This window comes from Pogoniulus pusillus, chromosome 6 (assembly GCF_015220805.1).
Source record: "Pogoniulus pusillus isolate bPogPus1 chromosome 6, bPogPus1.pri, whole genome shotgun sequence".
Lineage (NCBI taxonomy): Eukaryota > Metazoa > Chordata > Aves > Piciformes > Lybiidae > Pogoniulus > Pogoniulus pusillus.
In genome coordinates, this window is record NC_087269.1 from 1,616,173 (window position 1) to 1,639,143 (window position 22,971).

General features: G+C 55.3%; 1 protein-coding gene across 2 annotated transcripts in view; it reads left to right on the top strand.

Annotated features, from left to right (window-relative positions):
* FCHSD2 (FCH and double SH3 domains 2) overlaps positions 1-22,971 on the top strand; it is a 159,306-nt gene that overhangs the window by 109,726 nt on the left and 26,609 nt on the right. The window contains exons 9-13 of one of the 2 annotated variants that reach the window (XM_064144185.1): positions 5,182-5,304; positions 9,659-9,754; positions 11,551-11,622; positions 19,856-19,972; positions 20,961-21,065. In XM_064144185.1, coding sequence (XP_064000255.1) covers positions 5,182-5,304; positions 9,659-9,754; positions 11,551-11,622; positions 19,856-19,972; positions 20,961-21,065 — 513 coding nt within the window. The remainder of the gene's footprint in view (positions 1-5,181; positions 5,305-9,658; positions 9,755-11,550; positions 11,623-19,855; positions 19,973-20,960; positions 21,066-22,971) is intronic. The other variant, XM_064144186.1, reaches the window with a different exon arrangement.

Genomic DNA, 22,971 nt, shown 5'->3' on the forward strand with positions numbered 1-22,971 from the left:
AGAAAGTTGCTTGGTGTGAGGGTGGCAGAGGCCTGGAGCAGGCTGCCCAGAGAGGCTGTGGAGTCTCCTTCCCTGGAGGCTTTCCAAGCCCACCTGGATGTGTTTCTGTGTGAGCTGCCCTCTCCCTAGAGCCTTCTTCAGGCTGCACACCCTCAGCCTGTCCTCACAGCAGAGCTGCTCCAAGCCCCTGATCACTTTCCTGTGCCTCCCCTGCACCTGCTCCATCAGGTCCATGTCCTTGCTGTGTTGAGGGCTCCAGAGCTGGATGCAGCACTCCAGGTGAGGTCTCCCCAGGGCAGAGCCAAGTGGCAGAATCAGCTCTCTGCATCTGCTGCCAACACTGCTTGGGATGCAGCCCAGGCTGCCCTTGGCCTTCTGTGCTGCAGGCTCACACTGCCTGCTCCTGCCCAGCTTCTCCCCCACCAGCACCCCCAAATGCTTTTCCCACAGTGCTGCTTTCCTTCCCCTCCTCCCCCAGCCTGTGCTGTCAGCGAGGCTGGTCCCAGCCCATGGCTTTGATCTGGGGGTTGTTGGTAATTTCTCTACAGGAGCTGTGTTTTGTTGACAAATGCTCCCAGACTTGATTTGCTTTGATGTGAGGGTGTCTGGATGGAGGAGAAGAGGATTTGAGCAGTGGCAAATGCTGCACTGAGGGGAGAATTAATGAAGCCCTGCAGCAAGCAAGCTCCTCTTCTCCAGCAGGGTTAAATGGGTGCCTGCAATAATTGCCTGCCAGGAATCAGTGTTTTTAAGGGCAGTTCACTGGGGAATGGAACTGGTAACTGACAAGGATGGGTTTTCCTCCCCTTCCTTCCTTCCTTTCTCTCCAGTGTCCTTGGGAAGTGCTGTTACACAGCACTGGTGGGAGTACTGCTGAGGCCAGCAGAGCCTGCTGGTTCCTCTTGTGGGCTTTGCCTTCTGAGTTGGAGAGGAGATGTTAAAATCAATCATAGGTTGGGTTGGAAGTGACTTCTAAAGCTCATCCAGTCCAAACACCTGCAGACAGCAGAGACATTTTCCACTAGAGCAGGTTGCCCCAAACAAGGTGACCTGGACTGGCTCAAGGGATGGGACATCTCCCACCTCTCTGGGCAGCCTGGGCCAGGGCTTCACCACCCTCACTGCACAAAACATTTCTCCTCATATCTAGTTTGAATCTTCCCTCAGTGGGGAAATCCTCTGTCCTTCATAGACCCATGCTGAGGTGCTGGAAGGTGTTAGGAGAAGGGCAGCAAGGCTGGGGAGGGGTCTGGAGCAGAGCCCTGTGAGGAGAGGCTGAGGGAGCTGGGGGTGTGCAGCCTGCAGCAGAGGAGGCTCAGGGCAGAGCTCTGAGGTCTGCAATGAGGTCTGCCCTGAGCCTCCTCTTCTACAGGCTGTGCTCCAGGCCCCTCCCCAGCCTTGCTGCCCTGCTCTCAACACCTTCCAGCACCTCAGCAGCTCTCTGCAATTCAGGAGCCCACAACTGGACTCCAGGGGTGTCCTGAGCAGTGCTGAGCACAGGGGCACAACCTCCCTTGTCCTGCTGCCCACACTGCTCCTCAGCCAGCCCAGGATGCCATTGGCTCTGCTGCCCACCTGGGCACTGCTGCCTCAGCTTCAGCTCCTCTCTGCCAGCACCTCCAGGGCCCTCTCTGCCTGCCTGCTCTCTGGCCCCAGCCTGCAGTGCTGCTTGGGGTTGTTGTGGCCAAAGTGCACAACCTGCCCTTGGCCTTGTTCAGTCTCATGTCCTTGGCCTCTGCCCACCCATGCAGCCTGGCCAGGTCCCTCTGCAGGGCTCTGCTACCCTCCAGCAGCTCCACACTGCTCCTAGCTTGGTGTCATCTGCAAACTCACTGCTGCTGGACTCAACCCCCTCATCCGGATAATCAATAAAGATACTGAACAGGAAAAGGTTTTAGAGTTACAGATAACAGAGGACTGGCAGAGGATGCCCAGGGAGGTGCTGGAGTCACCATCCTTGGAGGTGCTGAAGAAACCTGTGGGGATGGCACTTGGGGCCATGTTTTGATGGCCATGGTGAGGTTGGGTTGAAGGTTGAGTCAATGATCTTAGAGATCTCCTCCAAGCAGAACTGTTCTATGCTTCTGTGATAAATAGAGTCCCTGCTCACAGTGGGTTGCAGGTGGCTTTTGAGACAAAGCAGGTCAGGGATGAGTAAAGCAAGGTTTGGAAAGTAGGTGAGAGCAAGGTGGGCTAAGAACCATAGAATCAGGCAGGGTTGGAAGGGAGCACAAGGAGCAGGCATTTCCAGCCCCCTGCCATGGCCAGGGACACCCTACCCTAGAGCAGGCTGCACACAGCCTCAGCCAGCCTGGCCTTAGCCTCAGCCAGCCTGGCCTTAAGCACCTTGAACACAAAGAACTGAATGAAGCTTTTAACAGGCAGCCTAAAGTAGTTGGAAGGCAGCATCCAGGATCCATTTTTTCCCCTGGGAGGTTGCCAGAACCCTTGAACAGGCTGCCTGGGGCTGGGGGAGGGGGGGGCATGGATTCTCCCTCTCTGGAGATACTCAGCATCCACCTGGATGTGTTCCTGTGTGCTCTGCTCTAGGTGACCCTGCTCTGGCAGGGGGCTTGGGCTGAATGAGCTTTGGAGCTCCCTTCCAGCCCTTGACATGCTGTGATTGTGTGATTCAAATCTCCCTTTTCATCTGGGGGCTTTTTGATTGCTGAGCAAGAAACCCTCTCAGCACCATCGACTTCCTAGAGCAGCTCTCCCTCCACAAGCATCTTTGGTCAGGGCCCTTAAAAACACTTCTCCTTATCGATTCTTTTTCAGGCTGTAGGCAGGGGTGGGGTAGGCTCAAGTCTGTTCTGTTACCTCCACCCACCTAAGGAAATTCTTTGCCTTCAACATCAGCCTGATTGTTTCTGGCCACGGTGGCAGCATCCGAAGGGTTGGTCAAGGTCCACGGAGGGTGTCCCTGGCTGTGGCAGAGGCATTGGAGTTAGATGATCTCTAAGCTCCCTTCCAGCCCAGACCATTCAGTGATGCTCACTGGAGAGTGTCCTTGGAGGGTGTCCCTGGCCATGGCAGAGGGATTGAATCACAGAACCAAGCAGGTTGGCAGAGAGCTCCAGGCTCAGCCAGCCCAATCCAGCACCCAGCCCTGCCCAACCAACCAGACCATGGCACTAAGTGCCCCAGCCAGGCTTGGCTGCAACACCTCCAGCCACAGCCACTCCACCACCTCCCTGGGCAGCCCATTCCAGTGCCAGTCACTCTCTCTGGCAAGAACTTCCTCCTCACATCCAGCCCAGACCTGCCCTGGCACTGCTTCAGACTCTGGCCCCTTCTGCTCTTGCTGCTTGCCTGGCAGCAGAGCCCAACCCCACCTGGCTACAGCCTCCCTGCAGGCAGCTGCAGGCAGCAATCAGCTCTGCCCTGAGCCTCCTCTGCTGCAGGCTGCACACCCCCAGCTCCCTCAGCCTCTCCTCACAGGGCTGTGCTCCAGGCCCCTCCCCAGCCTTGCTGCCCTGCTCTGAACCCAGCGTTTGGCTCTGTTAAACCTCCTCAGACTCTTCTCTGAAGTTGATACCATCCCAGTTGTGATGTCAGATTTGTTTGACAGAGCATCTTGCTTTGCTTTGGAGCTGGCTAACCAGACAGGTCTGATTGCAGTGCAGCAAGTGCTTGAGTAATCCTCAGGGATACCAGAGGAGAACAAAAGCCTTGGCGGGGGGGGGGGTATAATGTGCTTGGCTCTTTCGGAAGTGCTCTTCTCTCCCCTCCCCCACTTCTCTTTCAAGGAAAAGGCTGTTTTTTTTTTCCTATATCCAAAGCTAAACGTTGATGTGGAATGGATTGGGTCAGAGAGTTTGTGAGCTAATGAGAGTCAGATGAAGCAAACCCCACCTGAATGCTTAATTGATCTCGGAGCCCTTGGGCACCTCGCAGCCTCCCTTCCTGTTGTTTTTGTACCCACCTATTCCAGCTCCCTGGAATGATTCCCATTTTTATAGCATGAAGAGACACTTTGGAAGCAGCCCAGCTCTCTAATCCCCTGCCTGATGGGATGGCACATTCCCTGGGCAGCCAGGATGAGGTTTTATCAGCTCTGTGTTTTGGAGCTGCACATCAAGCCCAGGGCTGCGCTGCCTGCGGGATGTGCCTGGGTTGTGCTCTGCTGCCTTTAGTTGCTCCAAGTGGGCCTGGTGGATTCCTGTCCCTTCCAACCCCTGGCATTGGGAAGGATGGAGAGGGAACTCTTCCTAAGTGTATCTAGCAATAGGAGTAGGGGGAATGGATGGAAGCTGAGGAAGAGCAGGCTGGAGGTGAGGAATAGGTTCTTCAGTAGGAGACATTGGAATAGGTTGCCCAGAGAGGCTGAGGTTGTTCAGCCTAAAGAAGAGAATCATGGAATCATGGAATCATAGAATCATGGAATCAGCCAGGCTGGGAGAGACCTCCAAGATCATCCAGTCCAACCTGAGGGGACATTAGAGCTGAATTCCAGTACCTGAACCTTGCTGAGCAGCTGCCCAGGAGCCAGCAGTGCCCTCCTGCAGCCCAGCAGGCAGCTGTGTGCTGGCTGCAGCCAGAGCAGGGGGGGCAGCAGGGCAGCAGAGGGGATCCTGCCCCTGGGCTCTGCTCTGCTCACTCCTCACCTCCAGTCCTGCCTCCAGAGCTGCTGGCCCCAGCAGCAGGAGGGCACAGAGCTGCTGCAGGCAGCACAGAGGAGGCCACAAGGAGGAGCCCAGGGCTGGGGCAGCTCTGCTGTGAGCACAGGCTGAGGGAGCTGGGGGGGTGCAGGCTGCAGAAGAGAAGGCTCCAGGGGCAGCTCAGAGCTGCTGCCAGGAGCTGAAGGCATCCTGCAGGAAGGCTGCAGAGGGACTTTGGCTAAGGCTGCCTAGGGACAGGCCAAGGGGGAATGGTTGGGAGCTGAGGCAGAGCAGGCTCAGAGTGGAGCTGAGGCAGAAGTTGCTGAGGAGGAGGCTGCTGAGCCTCTGGCACAGGCTGCCCAGGGAGGCTGTGGCTGCCTCCTGTGTGGGGGTGCTGCAGGCCAGGCTGGCTGAGGCCTGGAGCAGCTGAGCCTGGCTGAGAGGTGTCCCTGGGCATGGTGTGGAGGGTGGAGCAGATGATCCCTGAGGACCTTTCCAAGCTGAGCCATTCTCTCTTCTGGGATCTTGCAGTTCTGCAGAGGAATATTCACCATTTTCCTCCTGTCTTTCCCTCCTACAGGCTCTGGATGGAAATGTCTATGATCACCTCAAGGATTATTTAATGGCATTCAGCAGGACTGAACTAGAGACATGCCAAGCTGTCCAAAACACATTCCAGTTCCTCCTGGAGACTTCCAGCAGGGTAAGTTTGAAACTGAGTGATGCTTTGGAACCAAATACCTCCAGCACATGAGAAGTTCCCAAGCTTTCAGCCTCAGGACAGAGCTGAAGGGTTGTTAGTTTTGGGTCCTGCTGAGTGGTACTGAGTTAAAAGAAGCCCAGACACTTGTCTTGGGGAGAGTTGGTTCCTGTGGCCACCCAGGTTGCATTCTCATGGCTGTGGTTCCACACTACAAGCTGCTGGAGCTTGCCCAGAAAAGAGCAGTGAAGCTCATGAAGGCTCTGGGGAGGAGCAGCTGAAGGAGCTGGGGGTGTTCAGTCTGGAGATAAGGAGGCTGAGGGAAGACCTCCTTGCTCTCTGCAGCTCCCTGAAGGGAAGTTTTGGCAGTGTGGGGGTTGATAACAAGCAGTAGGGCAGCAGGAAATGGCTTCAGGTGCCAGCAGGGGAGCTTTAGGTTGGATATGATTCATAGGTTCATAGATTCATGGAGTGGGTTGGGTTGGAAGGGACCCAAAAGATGATCCAGTTCCACCCCCACCCTGCCACAGGTGAGGACACCTCCCACCAGCACAGCTTGCTCAAGGCCTTATACAACCTGGCCTTGGACATCTCCAAGGATGGGACATCCCCACCCTCCCTGGGCAACCTCTCTCAGTGTCTCCCCACCCTTACTGCCAAGAAGTTCTTCCTCATCTCCAGTCTCAGTCTCCCCTCTCCCAGCTTCAATGCATTCCCTTCATCCTGTCACTCCCAGCCCTCATCAAAAGTCCCTCCCCAGCTCTCCTGTAGCCCACTTTGGAAGCCTTGGGCAACCTGCTCTAGTGGGAGGTGTCCTGCCCATGCAGCTGGCCACACTCTTCATCAGGCTCCTCAGCAGACCTTTGGCCTTCTTTGCTGCAAGGGCACATTGGTGGCTCCTGGCCCAGGTCCTTCTCTGCACAGCTGCATTCCAGCAGGTCAGTTCTCAGCTGTCCTGCTGCAGGAGGCTGCTGGAAGTTGTTGGCAGAGAGAGTGATTGGCACTGGAATGGGCTGCCCAGGGAGGTGGTGGAGTGGCTGTGGCTGGAGGTGTTGCAGCCAAGCCTGGCTGGGGCACTTAGTGCCATGGTCTGGTTGGTTGGGCAGGGCTGGGTGCTAGGTTGGGCTGGCTGAGCCTGGAGCTCTCTTCCAACCTGCTTGATTCTATGATTCTCCCCAGCTGCAGGCCCCTCCACTTGCCCTGGTTGAGTTCCATGAGGTTCCTCCCTCTCCTCTCTCCAGCCTGGCTTTGTCTCACTGGGTGGCAGCACAGCCTGGCACAGGATCAGCCACTCTGCCAGTTTGGTCCCATCAGCAAACTGGTTGCAGTTCCACTCTGTCCCCTCTGCAGGTCACCTCTCAGTAAAGGTGCTGCTGGAAAGATCTGCCTGGAAGTCCCTTAGTTGTTTCTCAGTTCCTGTTTATGGGAAGAAAACAAAGGCCAGAGAAGGCTGAGAGGGGATCAGAGCAGTGTCTGTGAACATCTGAAGGGTGGGAAGCAAGAAGAAGCTGCCAGGCTCTGATCAGAGGTGTCCTGTGATAGGAGAAGTGGCAATGGACACCAAGGGGAACCCAGGAGATTCCACCTCAACATGAGGAGAAAGTTGCTTGGTGTGAGGGTGGCAGAGACCTGGAGCAGGCTGCCCAGAGAGGCTGTGGAGTCTCCTTCCCTGCAAGCTTTCCAAGCCCACCTGGATGTGTTTGTGTGTGAGCTGCCCTGGGTGGTCCTGCTTTGGATGGGGAAGATGAACACACAAGAGGGACATGGAAGTGCTGGAGTGGGTCCAGAGGAGGTCATGGAGATGAGCAGAGAACCTCCCCTATGGGGATAGGGTGGGAGAGTTGGGACTGTTCAGCCTGGAGAAGAGAAGGCTCTGGGGAGAGCTTAGAGCAGCCTGCCAGGAGCTGGAGGGGGCTACAGGAGAGCTGGGGAGGGACTTGTGATGAGAGCTGAGAATGACAGGGTGAGGGGAATGGGTTGAAGCTGGGAGAGGGGAGATTGAGGCTGGAGATGAGGCAGGAATTCTTGGCTGTGAGGGTGGGCAGACACTGGCACAGGCTGCCCAGGGAGGCTGTGGATGTCCCCTCCCTTCAGGTGCCCAAGACCAGGTTAGAGGAGGCCTTGAGCAACCTCACCTAGTGGGAGGTGTCCCTGCCTATGGCAGGAGGAGGTTTGGCTGATCTTTGAGGTCCCTTCCAACCATCCTCTGAAGCTCTGGAGGTCCCTTCTGACCCAAATCATTCCCTGGCTCTCTGGGAATTCCTCACCCAGGCCTCCCTCCACCCTTCCCCTTGGCTGTTTGCTGTGGATCTCACCATGTTTATGCTGCACTGCTCCCAACTGCTGCAGCAATTATGCCCTTTGCTGGTTGAAAGGAGCCTGTTATTGGCCCTGGAGGACTATTTACTTCCTTCTAACTGCAGATTAATTCTCTGACAGTGGAATATTTCAAGGCACATCAACATTTTGCTGCATTCCACAGCCTATATTTACCATCCCATATGAAGAGCAAGCAGAATTCTTGCTCCTCTCTAAATGCTGCTGCTATTTTGGGCTCAAAACCATCTCTCTGCCACCCTTCTGCATTGAAGCCCTCCCTTTTAGAGCAGATTTCCTGCTGTTATTGACTCATTTCCATCCATTGATGCAGTGAACACTTCCCCCACCCCCCCAGTGATCCTTCCTATCACAGTCATGGAGAGGTTTGGGGGTTGGGGGTTTTATTGGGGGGCTCTCTTTCTATGAATAAGGGTAAATGGGGACACAGGAGGTTTGTTTAGGGATGTGTGTGGTGCCAGCTGACCTCTGTCATTAAACAGATTTAGGAGCTGAAGCAGTTTTGCTTCAGCAAAGTGCAAGGTTTGGGAGGGGTTTGGCTTTTTCCCCTCTCCCCTAGCAGATGAATAGAGGTGGATTCTTTTTCCAACTGGATTTGCAGGCCTCAGCCCAAATCATCTTTTCAGCTCTTGCAGCTGATTGCTGGGGTCAAAAGAAGTGCTGGAGGCTTCTGGGCTTCCCAGGTGAAGAGAGGCAGGGAAATACTGGAGAGAATCTAATGAGGGACACTGCAGCTTGTGGGGAAGCTGTGCCCAAGAATTTGTCTTACTGACTGGAGCAGGGGACTGAGTCCTGCAGCAGTGAGTCTGCAGATGGCACCAAGCTAGGAGCAGTGTGGAGCTGTTGGAGGGTAGCAGAGCCCTGCAGAGGGACCTGGCCAGGCTGCATGGGTGGGCAGAGGCCAAGGGGATGAGACTGAACAAGGCCAAGGGCAGGTTGTGCACTTTGGCCACAACAACCCCAAGCAGCACTAGAGGCTGGGGCCAGAGTGGCTGAGAGCAGGCAGGCAGAGAGGGCCCTGGGGGTGCTGGCAGAGAGGAGCTGAAGCTGAGGCAGCAGTGCCCAGGTGGGCAGCAGAGCCAATGGCATCCTGGGCTGGCTGAGGAGCAGTGTGGGCAGCAGGACAAGGGAGGTTCTTGTGCCCCTGTGCTCAGCACTGCTCAGGCCACCCCTGGAGTGCTGTGTCCAGCTGTGGGCTCCTGAATTGCAGAGAGCTGCTGAGGTGCTGGAAGGTGTTGAGAGCAGGGCAGCAAGGCTGGGGAGGGGCCTGGAGCAGAGCCCTGTGAGGAGAGGCTGAGGGAGCTGGGGGGGTGCAGCCTGCAGCAGAGGAGGCTCAGGGCAGAGCTGATTGCTGCCTGCAGCTGCCTGCAGGGAGGCTGTAGCCAGGTGGGGTTGGGCTCTGCTGCCAGGCAAGCAGCAAGAGCAGAAGGGGCCAGAGTCTGAAGCTGTGGCAGGGCAGGTCTGGGCTGGATGTGAGGAGGAAGTTGTTGGCTGAGAGAGTGATTGGCCACTGGAATGGGCTGCCCAGGGAGGTGGTGGAGTGGCTGTGGCTGGAGGTGTTGCAGCCAAGCCTGGCTGGGGCACTTAGTGCCATGGTCTGGTTGGTTGGGCAGGGCTGGGTGCTAGCTTGGGCTGGCTGAGCTTGGAGCTCTCTTCCCACCTGCCTGATTCTGTGATTCCACAAGAGGAGGGCAAAGTGTCAGTGCTGAGGACACCACAAGCTCAGTGCCTGCCTTTTGTCTCCTCTCTCCTCACCTCGGTGCTCTATGCTGGCAGCTCTGTTGCAGCTCTTTGCTGGCAGCTCTGTTGCAGCTTTTTGCTAGCAGCCTGCAGGCTACTCACAGCCCTGAAATCACCTCCTGCACCTTTCCTTTTCCTGCTGTGGTTGCATCCCAACTTCTGCTGCGGATTCGCCCTCTCCTGCCACGATGCCCCTCTGCAGTGGGTGGGTTTTGGGTGGGTTTTTACCCCGAGGGGCAGGAGTTGCCCTCTCTCAGTGGCCTTTGTTCTCTCCCCCCAGGTGGTGCGGGACTACAGCCTGCAGCTCTTTCTCCAGGAGAACTCCGTGTTTCACAAACCTCAGCCCTTCCAGTTCCAGCCCAGTGACACTGACACTGTAAGGACCCCCCCTCAGTTCCTTCCTTTCTTTCTTCTCCCTTGACTTTCAGTGGATTGTTCCTCCTTTTGTAACAGCCTGGTTGGAAAGAGAGAAGAGAGCAGAGCTCGCTGGCATCCCAGCCTGCTTTAACCTCGTGTGGTCGAGGGGAAAAGCAGCCTGGGTCCCACCAGCTCTGCTTGAATGAGGTGGGTGATGAGGAGAGAAGGCTCAAACAGGCTCTCTCATCATCCAGAGAAGAGCAGAAGCTCCTGGCTTTGTTTCCAGATTGGAGCTTGCAGCCCTGGAGGGATTTCTGCTCTCAGTGTGATCCTTGCTGCCCTTCATTGGCTTTTAAGGGTTTAGGTGAGGTTCTTGTGGTGCTCACTGCTGCTTGGGATACAGCAGCTGTGATGTTACACCAATTAAAGGGTCCATGTGCCTCAGAAGTACTCAAGGAACAACCCTTTGGGTGTTTAAGGCTGGATTGGATGAGGTGGTGAACACCCAGCCCCAGGCACAAATGCAGGCTGGGGGCAGAGGGGGTTGAGAGCAGCCCTGCAGAGAGAGCCTTGAGAGTGCTGGGTGCTGAGCAGCTGCCCAGGAGCCAGCAGTGCCCTCCTGCAGCCCAGCAGGCAGCTGTGTGCTGGCTGCAGCCAGAGCAGGGGGGGCAGCAGGGCAGCAGAGGGGATCCTGCCCCTGGGCTCTGCTCTGCTCACTCCTCACCTCCAGTCCTGCCTCCAGGGCTGCTGGCCCCAGCAGCAGGAGGGCACAGAGCTGCTGCAGGCAGCACAGAGGAAGCCACAAGGAGGAGCCCAGGGCTGGGGCAGCTCTGCTGTGAGCACAGGCTGAGGGAGCTGGGGGGGTGCAGGCTGCAGAAGAGAAGGCTCCAGGGGCACCTCAGAGCTGCTGCCAGGAGCTGAAGGCATCCTGCAGGAAGGCTGCAGAGGGACTTTGGCTAAGGCTGTCCAGGGACAGGCCAAGGGGGAATGGTTGGGAGCTGAGGCAGAGCAGGCTCAGAGTGGAGCTGAGGCAGAAGTTGCTGAGGAGGAGGCTGCTGAGCCTCTGGCACAGGCTGCCCAGGGAGGCTGTGGCTGCCTCCTGTGTGGGGGTGCTGCAGGCCAGGCTGGATGAGGCCTGGAGCAGCTGAGCCTGGCTGAGAGGTGCCCCTGGGCATGGTGTGGAGAGTGGAGCAGATGATCCCTAAGCTCCCTTCCAAGCTGAGCCATCCTGTGAGAGGTTTGCATACTGATGCAAAGAACACTTTAAGCATCTCATCACCACAGAACTGTCAGGGCTGGAAGGGACCTCCAGGATGATCTAGTTCCAAGCCCCCTTGCCATGGGCAAGGACATTCCACCCAACAGGCCTTAGAAAATACCCTTTTGGGGCAGGTTGCTTCCAAAACAGACCTTATTGACATGAAACCTGAGCAAGCCACGGGGTGTAAATGCATTTCCAACCAGCACTTGGACACAAATGGGTTGGAAACACAACAACTGCTCAACTGATTTGGCCTGGAAAGCCTTTTTATTCCCCTCCAGTTGAAGTGATTCCATTCCAGCAGCCTGTGACTGCCTCCCTGGTTTTAACTCAACCTACTAACAGCCATAACCCAAATCTCATTTGCCTTTCCCCACTGTTAACAAACTGATTGTTGGGTTTGGTGCTTTGCTTTGCTTTTCTCTTCCAGCTTCTTTGTCAGGCTCTAATAAAGGTGGAGATTGTTTTAACACAGTGAGCAGACCCTTTCTAGCTGTGCCTGCCTGTCTAACCTTTGTGTCTTTTCATCCTTGGACAACCTCTGCCTCCTCCAGAGCTTTAACACAGTTCAGCTGGTGGATATTGAGCCCTCACCCGTCAGTGCTATGAGAATGACAATAGCAGAGGTACATGGTGGGGGGGAGGGGATTGCTCCTCACCTTTTTTGTCTCCTTGTTCTGTCTGCATGTGGGCTTGGGGTGTGGAATTTAACACCTGCAAGTGGCTACAGCATGCAGGGTTTGGGTATGAGGTGGAAAAAAGGAGGTGGTGAAGCTGTTTCCACCCTGATTTAAGTGAAGGAGGAGGAGGAGGAGGAGGAGGAGGAGGAGGAGGAGGAGGAGGAGGAGGAGGAGGGGGAGGAGGAGGAGGGGGAGGGGGAGGGGGCAAAAATCCTTCAGCTGTGTTATGTGTAAGGAGCAGCTTCACACTTCTTATTTACCACTTGCAGAGTGCTTCTTATTCATGATTTAATCTGTGGAGTGAGGGCACCAAGTCAAATTTCACAGCTCCAGATAGTGTTGGGTAGCATTGATGCCTTTCTCCAGTGTGAATGGGGAAGCTTGGACAGGCTGGGCAGTGCCTGGCTGGAGAGCAGCCCTGAGCAGAGGGACTTGGGGGTGCTGCTGGAGGAGAAGCTCAGCAGGAGCCAGCAGTGTGCACTTGCAGCCCAGAGAGCCAAGCAGAGCCTGGGCTGCAGCAGCAGCAGTGTGGGCAGCAGGGCCAGGGAGGGGATTCTGCCCCTCTGCTCTGCTCTGCTGAGAGCCCACCTGGAGTGCTGCATCCAGCTCTGGAGCCCCTGGGACAAGAGGGCTGTGGAGATGCTGGAGAGTGTCCAGAGCAGGGCCAGGAGGATGCTGAGAGGCTGCAGCAGCTCTGCTGTGAGCACAGCCTGAAAGAGTTGGGGCTGTGCAGGCTGGAGCAGAGGAGGCTCCCAGGGGACCTTCTTGTGGCCTGCCAGGATCTGAAGGGGGCTCCAAAAAAGCTGGGGAGGGACTTTGGAGGCTGTGAGGGAGTGTCAGGAGTGGGGGGACTGGAGCAAAGGTGGAGGTGGGGAGAGTGAGGCTGGAGGTGAGGAGGAAGTTGTTGAGCAGGAGAGTGGTGAGAGGCTGGACTGGGTTGCCCAGGGAGGTGGTTGAGGCCCCATGGCTGGAGGTGTTTGAGGCCAGGCTGGCTGAGGCTGTGTGCAGCCTGCTCTAGGGTAGGGTGTCCCTGGGCATGGCAGGGGGTTGGCACTGGCTGCTCCTTGTGCTCCCTTCCAGCCCTGCCTGGTTCTGTGACCTCATCTGGAGGCTCCTAGCAGGAGTTGATGGAGCCCAGCTCCTGCTCCTGAGTTCATTTGAGGCTTTGTAGTTTTCCCAAGGGCCATCCCTGTGCAAAGCAGAGCTGCAATTCACTCTGGTTAAACTCTTCAACCTGATTTTCTGTGCCTGACAGTGCAGAGCTGTGCTGCTCAGGCTGCTGCTTAACTGGAGGCAGTGTTTGAGGAGGTGATGAATGGTTTCTTCATGCCCTAAAGCTGTCTGGGTGACTTCTTCACCCACTTGGGCTGCAGATTCACTGCAGCTCTTCATCACACTTGGTTATTTTGAGCTTCTCTGCTTTTGATTAACTTAATTCCCCCCCCCCCCCCAAATTAATAAGTCTTGCAGACATTTTTAATGATCTGTGCAGTTAATCTCAGCTAACAGGACCCTAGCTGGCCAAATCCAGGTCTCACCTTCACCATTTGGAATCCAAGGGGAGGAGGAGAACTTCTGCTCAGCCTTTTGGCTTTGTCAGCAGTGCTTTTGTTTCCTCATTAACACCTAATTAAAGAGCCACGAGCAAGCCTTCTTTTGCCACATGCTGCTCTTTTCACATCCAAAGACAGCCAAGCAGAGTGGTTTAATACATTTAAATGGTTCCTGTTGACCTTTTCCAAGAGCAAATGATGGCCTCTCTTCAACCCAGATGTCTGATCCACTGTGGCAGGAGTCAAGGTTTGGAGCTTTGTTTGGTTGGGGACTGACCTTGTTGGAGAGTGAGGCAGAGGAGAGGGACCTCATCCCTGGAGGTGTTTGAGGCCAGGCTGGCTGAGGCTGTGTGCAGCCTGCTCTAGGGTAGGGTGTCCCTGGGCATGGCAGGGGGTTGGGACTGGCTGCTCCTTGTGCTCCCTTCCAACCCTGACTGATTCCATGATTCTGTGACCCTTGTGATTCCTTCCAACCCTGACTGGTTCTCTGATCCTTGTGGTCTCCTCCAACCCTGTCTGATTCTATGACCCTTTGTGGTCCCTTCCAGCCCTGACTGATTCTCTGATCCTTGTGGTCCCTTCCAACCCTGACTGATTCTATGATCCTTGTGGTCCCTTCCAACCCTGACTGATTCTATGACCCTTTGTGGTCCCTTCCAGCCCTGACTGATTCTATGACCCTTTGTGGTCCCTTCCAGCCCTGACTGATTCTATGACCCTTTGTGGTCCCTTCCAGCCCTGACTGATTCTATGACCCTCTGTGGTCCCTTCCAGCCCTGACTGATTCTATGACCCTTTGTGGTCCCTTCCAACCCTGACTGATTCTATGACCCTTTGTGGTCCCTTCCAACCCTGACTGATTCTGTGACCCTTTGTGGTCCCTTCCAACCCTGACTGATTCTATGACCCTCTGTGGTCCCTTCCAGCCCTGACTGATTCTATGACCCTTTGTGGTCCCTTCCAACCCTGACTGATTCTATGACCCTCTGTGGTCCCTTCCAGCCCTGACTGATTCTATGACCCTTTGTGGTCCCTTCCAACCCTGACTGATTCTATGACCCTTTGTGGTCCCTTCCAACCCTGACTGATTCTATGACCCTTTGTGGTCCCTTCCAACCCTGACTGATTCTATGACCCTTTGTGGTCCCTTCCAACCCTGACTGATTCTATGACCCTTTGTGGTCCCTTCCAACCCCGACTGATTCTATGACCCTCTGTGGTCCCTTCCAGCCCTGACTGATTCTATGACCCTCTGTGGTCCCTTCCAACCCTGACTGATTCTGTGACCCTCAGGATGAATCCCTCTCTCTGGCACATGAACTGCACCACTCAGTTTGGTGTCATCTGCCCAGAGAGGTTGTGGAGTCTCCTTGTGTGGAGAGCTTCCAAGCCCCCCTTGTCCTTGTGCTGCTGGGCAAGCTGCTGTGGGTGCCCTGCTGGAGCAATGCTCAGCAAGAGCACAAGGGGCTCTGAGGGGCAAGAAGTTGGGGCTGGCATCTTCTGCATGGTACCCAGGGACAGCACAAAGGGCACAAACTGGAACTCAGGAGGCTCTGTTTGACCACAAGAAGAAATGTCTTGGGTTTGAGGGTGCTGCAGGCCTGGAGCAGGCTGCCCTGAGAGGTTGTGGAGTCTCCTTGTGTGGAGAGCTTCCAACCCCCCCTGGTCCTTGTGCTGCTGGGCAAGCTGCTGTGGGTGCTGGAGCAGGGAGCCTGGACTGGATGCTCTCCAGAGGTCCTTTCCAACCTGTACCATGCTGAAGTTCTGTGCAATACCTTTAGCCTCAGCAGAAAACAAACCCCACTCAGCAGATGCTGCCCTTGCACTGGAGCCCACAGCTAGTGGCACTTTAATCATCCAGCATCCTCCCGTGGGGGAAGTGCTGCTTAACAGCCAGGCTGTGGAAGTCTCTCCAGCTGCAAAGGTGCTGCCCCCATCCTGCACAGATAAGCCCAAGGCATAGGCACAGGGTGAAATGGAAAGGAAATGAGGCAGCTTTTCTGCCTTTCCTGTTTGGGAAGGGCTCTTTTGCCTTGAACTCAGCTTCCAGCACGTGAGGAAATGGCCAGAGAGTGGCAACAAAAAAGCTGACACTGAGCTCTGGAGGTTTTTCTTCCTGTTTTTAAGGGAGGTCTCACCTGGCAGTAGACTTTCCCCTCAGGCTGCTGTTGTCTTCCCCCTGCTGAGACCTCATCTTGAATACTGTGCTCGGTTCTGTCTCATGTGAGGACACAAAACTAAGGCTCAACAGTGAGGAAGCCATGGCAAGGGTTGGGATGAATGATGGAGGCTCTGTGTGGAGGTGTTGAAGCCAAGCCTGGCTGGGACACTTAGTGCCATGGTCTGGTTGGTTGGGCAGGGCTGGGTGCTAGGTTGGACTGGATGATCTTGGAGGTCTCTTCCAACCTGCTTGATTCTCTGATTCTGTGACCCCCCTCCTCTGCATCCCAAAGAGAAGAGAAAAGGAGGGAGGGAGAGAGGCTGGATGGTTGGGAAAGAAACTGAAGCAGCTGGGATGGAAATAATAACAATGGAGTAGGTCCAAATAGATCCAAACCAGCCTCAAACCCAAGCTCTGAGGGCAGTGATGCCTCCATCACCACTGAGGCTGCTGGGGGCAGGCACTGGGGAAGAGCCAGACTGGACTCTGCAGCAGATGGGAACTGGATTCAGGTGCTGGAGTCTTGAGTTGGATTCAGGAATGCATAGACTGGGATCAAAGGAGGTGTTGAAGGAAAGACTGAATGGGGCACTTAGTGCCCTGCTGGCCAAGAAGGCCAATGGCATCCTGGGGTGGATTAGGAGGATGTGTCCAGCAGAGCAAGGGAGGTTCTCCTGCCCCTCTGCTCTGCCCTGCTGAGACCTCCTCTTGAGTACTGCCTTCAGTTTTGGGCTCCCCAGGTGAAGAGGGACAGGGATCTGCTGGAGAGGGTCCAGCAGAGGGCTAGGAGGATGATGAGGGGACTGGAGGGCATGGCTGATGAGGAGAGGCTGAGGGCCCTGGGGCTGCTTAGTCTGGAGAAGAGAAGACTCAGAGGGGATTTGATCAATGTTTGTAAGTAACTGAAGGCTGCCAGGAGGGGGGGACAGGCTCTGCTCACTGCTCCCTGGGACAGGACAAGCAGCAATGGATGGAAGCTGCAGCACAGCAGGTTCCAGCTCAGCACAAGGGAGAACTTCTTTCCTGTAAGGAGGCTCCCAGAGCCCTGGCACAGGCTGCCCAGAGAGGTTGTGGAGTCTCCTTCTCTGGAGCCTCTCAAGGCCTGTCTGGATGTGTTCCTGTGTGCTCTGTGTTAGATAGGATTGTCCTGCTCTGGCAGGGTTTGGAGTGGATGATCTCCTTGGCTCCCTCCCAGCCCCTGACATCCTGTGAGCCTGTGTGGAGCATGCAAGTGCAAAGTGTCACCAAATCTGCTTTGTCTGAGCAGCAGGCTGGGAGTGTTGCTCAGACTGCAGAAGAGAAGGCTCCAGGCTGACCTTAGAGCAGCCTTCCAAGAGCTGAAGTGGGCTACAGGAGAGCTGGGGAGAGACTTCTGACAAGGGCTGGGGAGTGACAGGATGAGGGGAATGGATTGAAGGTGGAAGAGGGGAGATGGAAAGTGGATGTTAGGAAGAAGTTGTTTGCAGTGAGGGTGGTGAGACACTGACACAGGTTGAGGGTGGTGAGACACTGGCACAGGTTGAGGGTGGTGAGACACTGGCACAGGTTGCCCAGGGAGGTTGTGGAGGACAGAAGCACAGAATGTGATCTTTGATCACATTCTGTGCTTCTGTTCTCCACAGCCTCCCTGGAGGTTGCTCCTCATCTGCAGCTGCACCCTCCTGGCTTCCAGTTTGTGCCCCTTGACCCTTGTCCTGCCCCTGGACACTACTCAGAAGATGCCAGCTCCATCCTCTTGCCCCCTGCAGCCCCTTGAGCTGTCGCTGAGCATTGCTCAGACCACCTCTGGGGCTGCTCTTGTGCAGGCTCTCAGCCCCAGGGCTCTCAGCCTTTACTGCTCTCTCACAGAGCTACTCCAGGCCCCTGGCCACATTCTGCCAAGTGCTTCTGCACCTTCTCTGAGGAAAAAAGGGAGGTGTTGAAGCCAAGCCTGGCTGGGGCACAGGTTGCCCAGGGAGGCTGAGGATGTTCTTGCCAGAGAGAGTGATTGGCATTGGAATGGGCTGCCCAGGGAGGTGGTGGAGTGGCTGTGGCTGGAGGTGTTGCAGCCAAGCCTGGCTGGGGCACTTAGTGCCATGGTCTGGTTGGTTGGGCAGGGCTGGGTGCTAGGTTGGGCTGGCTGAGCCTGGAGCTCTCTTCCAGCCTGCTTGGTTCTCTGATTCTATGATGCTTTTAGACCTGTAAGCAAGGGGCTGAGGTCTTCTTGGGCACACTGCTGCTTTATGCAGGACTAATCCAACCCCTCTGAAGCAGCCACAATCCATGCCATTTTTTATCTCTATTAGCATTGCCCTGAGGAGCAGCCATAACATTTGCATTCATTTTCCTGGTCAAGTGCTTCTGATAAAGAGATTAAAAGCAGAAAACACACTTGGGAGGAGGTTATCAAGCAACTTAAAAGGAGTCTGGATTCTTTCTTGCTGAGAGTGAGATGCTGAGTGAGGAGCAAGAGCAATGGGAACGTGGAAGGTTTGGGTTGGGAGGTGTTTTGTAGAGGAGAGGCAATGTCAAACGACTCCACTTGGATTTGCAGCTGTTCAGACTCAGCTGGGAGCTGTGGAAGAAGCTGGACCCCCCAGAAAAATGCTTACTTCAGCAAGCTGGGATAAAAATGAGGTCAAATCACAGAATCTCACAGCATGGTGAGGTTGAGAGGGAGCTTTGGAGAGCATCCAGTCCAACCTCCCCTGCTCCAGCAGGGCACCCACAGCAGCCTGCCCAGCAGCACAGTGCCCGGGGTGGGGGTTGGAAGCTCTGCACACAAGGAGACTCCACAACCTCTCTGGGCAGCCTGCTGCAGGCCTCCAGCACCCTCACACCAAACAAGTTGCTCCTCATCTTCAGCTGCAACCTCCTGGAAATTGCTGTGTTCATGGCTTGTGCCCTTTGCTCCTTGTCCTGTGGCTGAGCATCACTGAAAGGATTTCTGTCCCCATCCTCTTGACCCTTTAGCTGCTGCTAAGCATTGCTGGTACCTTAGGGACTGGATGTGCCTAAATAAATCCATGTGCTAAACAGCACAGCTCCCAGCACAGAGCCCTGAGGGCCACCACTTGGCACTGCTCTCCATCTGCCCTTCCAGCCATTGTGAATTCTCTGTGTGAGCTTTGATTTCCTTTCATAGGTGACTTCTCCCAACATGATATCATCACAGAGATGCTAAGGAGGGCACTTGGCTGGGTCTGTGTTGGGTTTGGTACCACCACAGAGATGCCAAGGAAGGCACTTGCTGGGTCTGTGTTGGGTTTGGTACCATCACAGAGATGCTAAGGAGGGCACTTGCTGGGTCTGTGTTGGGTTTGGTACCACCACAGAGATGCTAAGGAAGGGACTTGTTGAATGTGTGTTGGGTTTGGTACCACCACAGAGATGCTAAGGAAAGGACTTGCTGAGTCTGTGTTGGGTTTGGTACCACCACAGAGATGCTAAGGAAGGCACTTGCTGGGTCTGTGTTGGGTTTGGTATCACCACAGAGATGCTAAGGAAGGCACTTGCTGGGTCTGTGTTGGGTTTGGTACCACCACAGAGATGCTAAGGAAGGCACTTGCTGGGTCTGTGTTGGGTTTGGTACCACCACAGAGATGCTAAGGAAGGGACTTGCTGGGTCTGTGTTGGGTTTGGTACCACCACAGAGATGCTAAGGAAGGCACTTGCTGGGTCTGTGTTGGGTTTGGTACCACCACAGAGATGCTAAGGAAGGCACTTGCTGGGTCTGTGTTGGGTTTGGTACCACCACAGAGATGCCAAGGAAGGCACTTGCTGGGTCTGTGTTGGGTTTGGTACCACCACAGAGATGCTAAGGAAGGGACTTGCTGGGTCTGTGTTGGGTTTGGTACCACCACAGAGATGCTAAGGAAGGGACTTGCTGGGTCTGTGTTGGGTTTGGTACCACCACAGAGATGCTAAGGAAGGGACTTGCTGGGTCTGTGTTGGGTTTGGTACCACCACAGAGATGCTAAGGAAGGGACTTGCTGGGTCTGTGTTGGGTTTGGTACCACCACAGAGATGCTAAGGAAGGGACTTGCTGGGTCTGTGTTGGGTTTGGTACCACCACAGAGATGCTAAGGAAGGGACTTGCTGGGTCTGTGTTGGGTTTGGTACCACCACAGAGATGCTAAGGAAGGCACTTGCTGGGTCTGTGTTGGGTTTGGTACCACCACAGAGATGCTAAGGAGGGCACTTGCTGGGTCTGTGTTGGGTTTGGTACCACCACAGAGATGCTAAGGAGGGCACTTGCTGGGTCTGTGTTGGGTTTGGTACCACCACAGAGATGCTAAGGAAGGCACTTGCTGGGTCTGTGTTGGGTTTGGTACCACCACAGAGATGCTAAGGAGGGCACTTGCTGCTGAATCTTCCTCCTTCTGCATGAAAGAAGATCCTGGGCTGCTAAACAGATCAGAAAGCTGTGCTGTGGCTGAAGCTTGCAGGGGCAGCCCCAGGCTCATCCTCTCCTTCTCTCTTGCAGAGCAGGCAGCTGGAGTCGGAGACTGGCACGACGGAGGAGCACAGCCTCAACAAGGAGGCTCGCAAGTGGGCTACCCGGGTGGCTCGTGAGCACAAGAACATCATCCACAGTCAGAGGGTAGGTGAGGAAGAGGTTGGCTTTGGCTGGCAGCTTCCTGTCTGTTGCAGCTCCCCACTGCATGCAAGAGGAATCCTTCTTGGTGCTGGTGCCTCTGCGGGCAGCCTGCGCCTGGCGTCTTGGCCTTTCTGAGTGGCACACAGCTCAAGCTGCCAGCTTGGCAGCTCCTCCAGCTTCTCGGCTTCACAGAAGCATAGAATGGCTTCAGTTGGAAAGGATCTTAAGGGTTACTTAGTTCCTACCACCCTGAGACACCTCTCACTAGCCCAGGTTGCTCAAAGCCTCATCCAGCCTAGCCTTAAGCGCTTCCAGGGGGGAGTTGTCCACAGCTGATCTGGGACAACCTGTTCCAGCATCTCACCAGCCTCACTCTAAAGGGCTTCTTCCTACTCTTCAGGCTAAATCTGTCCTGCTCTAGTTTAAAACTATTTCCCTTTGTCCCCTCACCACTTGCCCTTGTCAGAATTCCTTCCCCAGCTCCCCTGCAGTCCCCCTCAGGTACTGGAGGGCTGCCCTAAGGTCCTCTGTTCTAAGGAGCTTTCTCTTCTCCAGCCCCAACTGCCTCAGCCTGTCCTCCTAAGGGAGGTGCTCCAAGCCCCTGATCATCTCTGTGGCCCTCCTCTGGACTCCCTCCAGTGGATCCATGCCTTCAGCATGTTTTGGTGGTCCCATCTAAATCCAAAAGTACAGCTCCTGCTTTGCTGTGAGTGACTCCCAGGTCTGCCTTTGCCCTCCACAGCAGCCTCCTGTTCCAGCTGGAGTGTCAGGAGGTTCTTCTTCCCCTGTGCTCAGGGCCACACCTTGAGTACTGTGTTCTCTGGAGCCTTCCAAGGCCTGTCTGGATGTGTTCCTCTGTGATCTGTCTTAGCATTGTCCAGCCTTGGGTCCCTGCCACCCCCTAACCTCCTGTGAGCTTGTGCCTATTCATCATGGAAATGACTTTTGAAGGGTTTCCTACACCTTAGGAGTGTTTTCTGCTCTCTGACAGACCCTTGAGGAGCTGGAATGCCATGGCCCTGTGATGTCTGAGCAAACCAGAGCAGAGCTGGAGCAGAAAATAGATGAAGCCAGAGAAAGCATTCGCAAGGCTGAGGTAAGGAGCAAACCTCTTTGGAGCAAGGTTCAGCTTTTGCCACTGCAGCATTTGTTTTGCCACAGCTCTTTCAGTGGAATTGGAAGCTTTGCAGCATCCAAAAATCAGGGATTTTTCCTCCCCCTCCCCTCTTTGATTTGCTACTTCTCAAATCACTGAATCAACTTAATGAAAGGCTTGAGATTGGAAGAGCAACAGTGGGAAAAAAACACCTCCTGATGAAGAGTGATTAAACTTGCTGCATTTTCAGCTGCTGTGCAAAGGTCAAGAGGCTTTAGGGGATTTAAATAGAGGGGAAAAAATAAACCAGCCCAAACTTGCCTGGTTTTCTGGTGCTTGAAGGAATTAAGAGCAGAAAATGCTTGTCCCATCTCTGTCCTGGCCCTTTGGGGCTTCTAGAATCAGCTGCCACATGCTGAAGTAGTCTACCTGGACTTGAGCAAAGCCTTTGACACCATCTGCCACAAGCAGCTCCTGGCCAAGCTGGCAGCTCCTGGCTTGGGTAGATTCACTCTGATGTGGGTCAAGAGCTGGCTGGAAGGCTGGGTCCAGAGAGTGGTGGGGAATGGAGCCACATCCAGCTGGCAGCTGGCACTGGTGGTGTGCCCCAGGGATCAGTGCTGGGCACAGTCCTGGTCAATGTCTTTATCAATATCAGTATCTTTATCAATCCCCCTGGAGCAGGGGCTTGAGTCCAGCAGCAGTGAGTTTGCAGATGGCACCAAGCTAGGAGCAGCTGTGGAGCTGTTGGAGGGTAGCAGAGCCCTGCAGAGGGACCTGGCCAGGCTGCATGGGTGGGCAGAGGCCAAGGGGATGAGAGTGAACAAGGCCAAGGGCAGGTTCTGCACTTTGGCCACAACAACCCCAAGCAGCACTGCAGGCTGGGGCCAGAGTGGCTGAGAGCAGGCAGGCAGAGAGGGCCCTGGGGGTGGTGGGAGAGAGGAGCTGAAGCTGAGGCAGCAGTGCCCAGGTGGGCAGCAGAGCCAATGGCATCCTGGGCTGGCTGAGGAGCAGTGTGGGCAGCAGGACAAGGGAGGTTCTTGTGCCCCTGTGCTCAGCACTGCTCAGGCCACCCCTGGAGTGCTGTGTCCAGCTGTGGGCTGCTGAATTGCAGAGAGCTGCTGAGGTGCTGGAAGGTGTTGAGAGAAGGGCAGCAAGGCTGGGGAGGGGCCTGGAGCAGAGCCCTGTGAGGAGAGGCTGAGGGAGCTGGGGGTGTGCAGCCTGCAGCAGAGGAGGCTCAGGGCAGAGCTGATTGCTGCCTGCAGCTGCCTGCAGGGAGGCTGTAGCCAGGTGGGGTTGGGCTCTGCTGCCAGGCAAGCAGCAAGAGCAGAAGGGGCCAGAGTCTGAAGCTGTGCCAGGGCAGGTCTGGGCTGGATGTGAGGAGGAAGTTGCTGGCAGAGAGAGTGATTGGCACTGGAATGGGCTGCCCAGGGAGGTGGTGGAGGTGTTCTTGCCAAGCCTGGCTGGGGCACTTAGTGCCATGGTCTGGTTGGTTGGGCAGGGCTGGGTGCTAGGTTGGGCTGGCTGAGCCTGGAGCTCTCTGCCAACCTGCCTGATTCTGTGAAGTGCTTTTCCTTCAGTCCTGCTGGGTTCTGCTCTCCATATTCCCTTGTGATGTCAGCAGGAAACTGTTTGGGATGTTGTGGAGTCACCATCCCTGGAGGTGTTCCAAAGGTCTATAGATGTGGCACCTGGGGACATGGTTTAGTGGGCATGGTGGTGGTGGGTTAAAGGTTGCAGTGGATGACCTTAGAGGTGTTTTCCAACCTGAATGATAGGTGAAATAAGCACAGGATCACTGTGGGTGGAAAACACCTTCAGGATCATCAAGTCCAAGCATTATCTAACTCTAGACCATGTCACAGGATCACAGCATGGGTTGGGTGGGAAGAGACCTTAAAGGTGA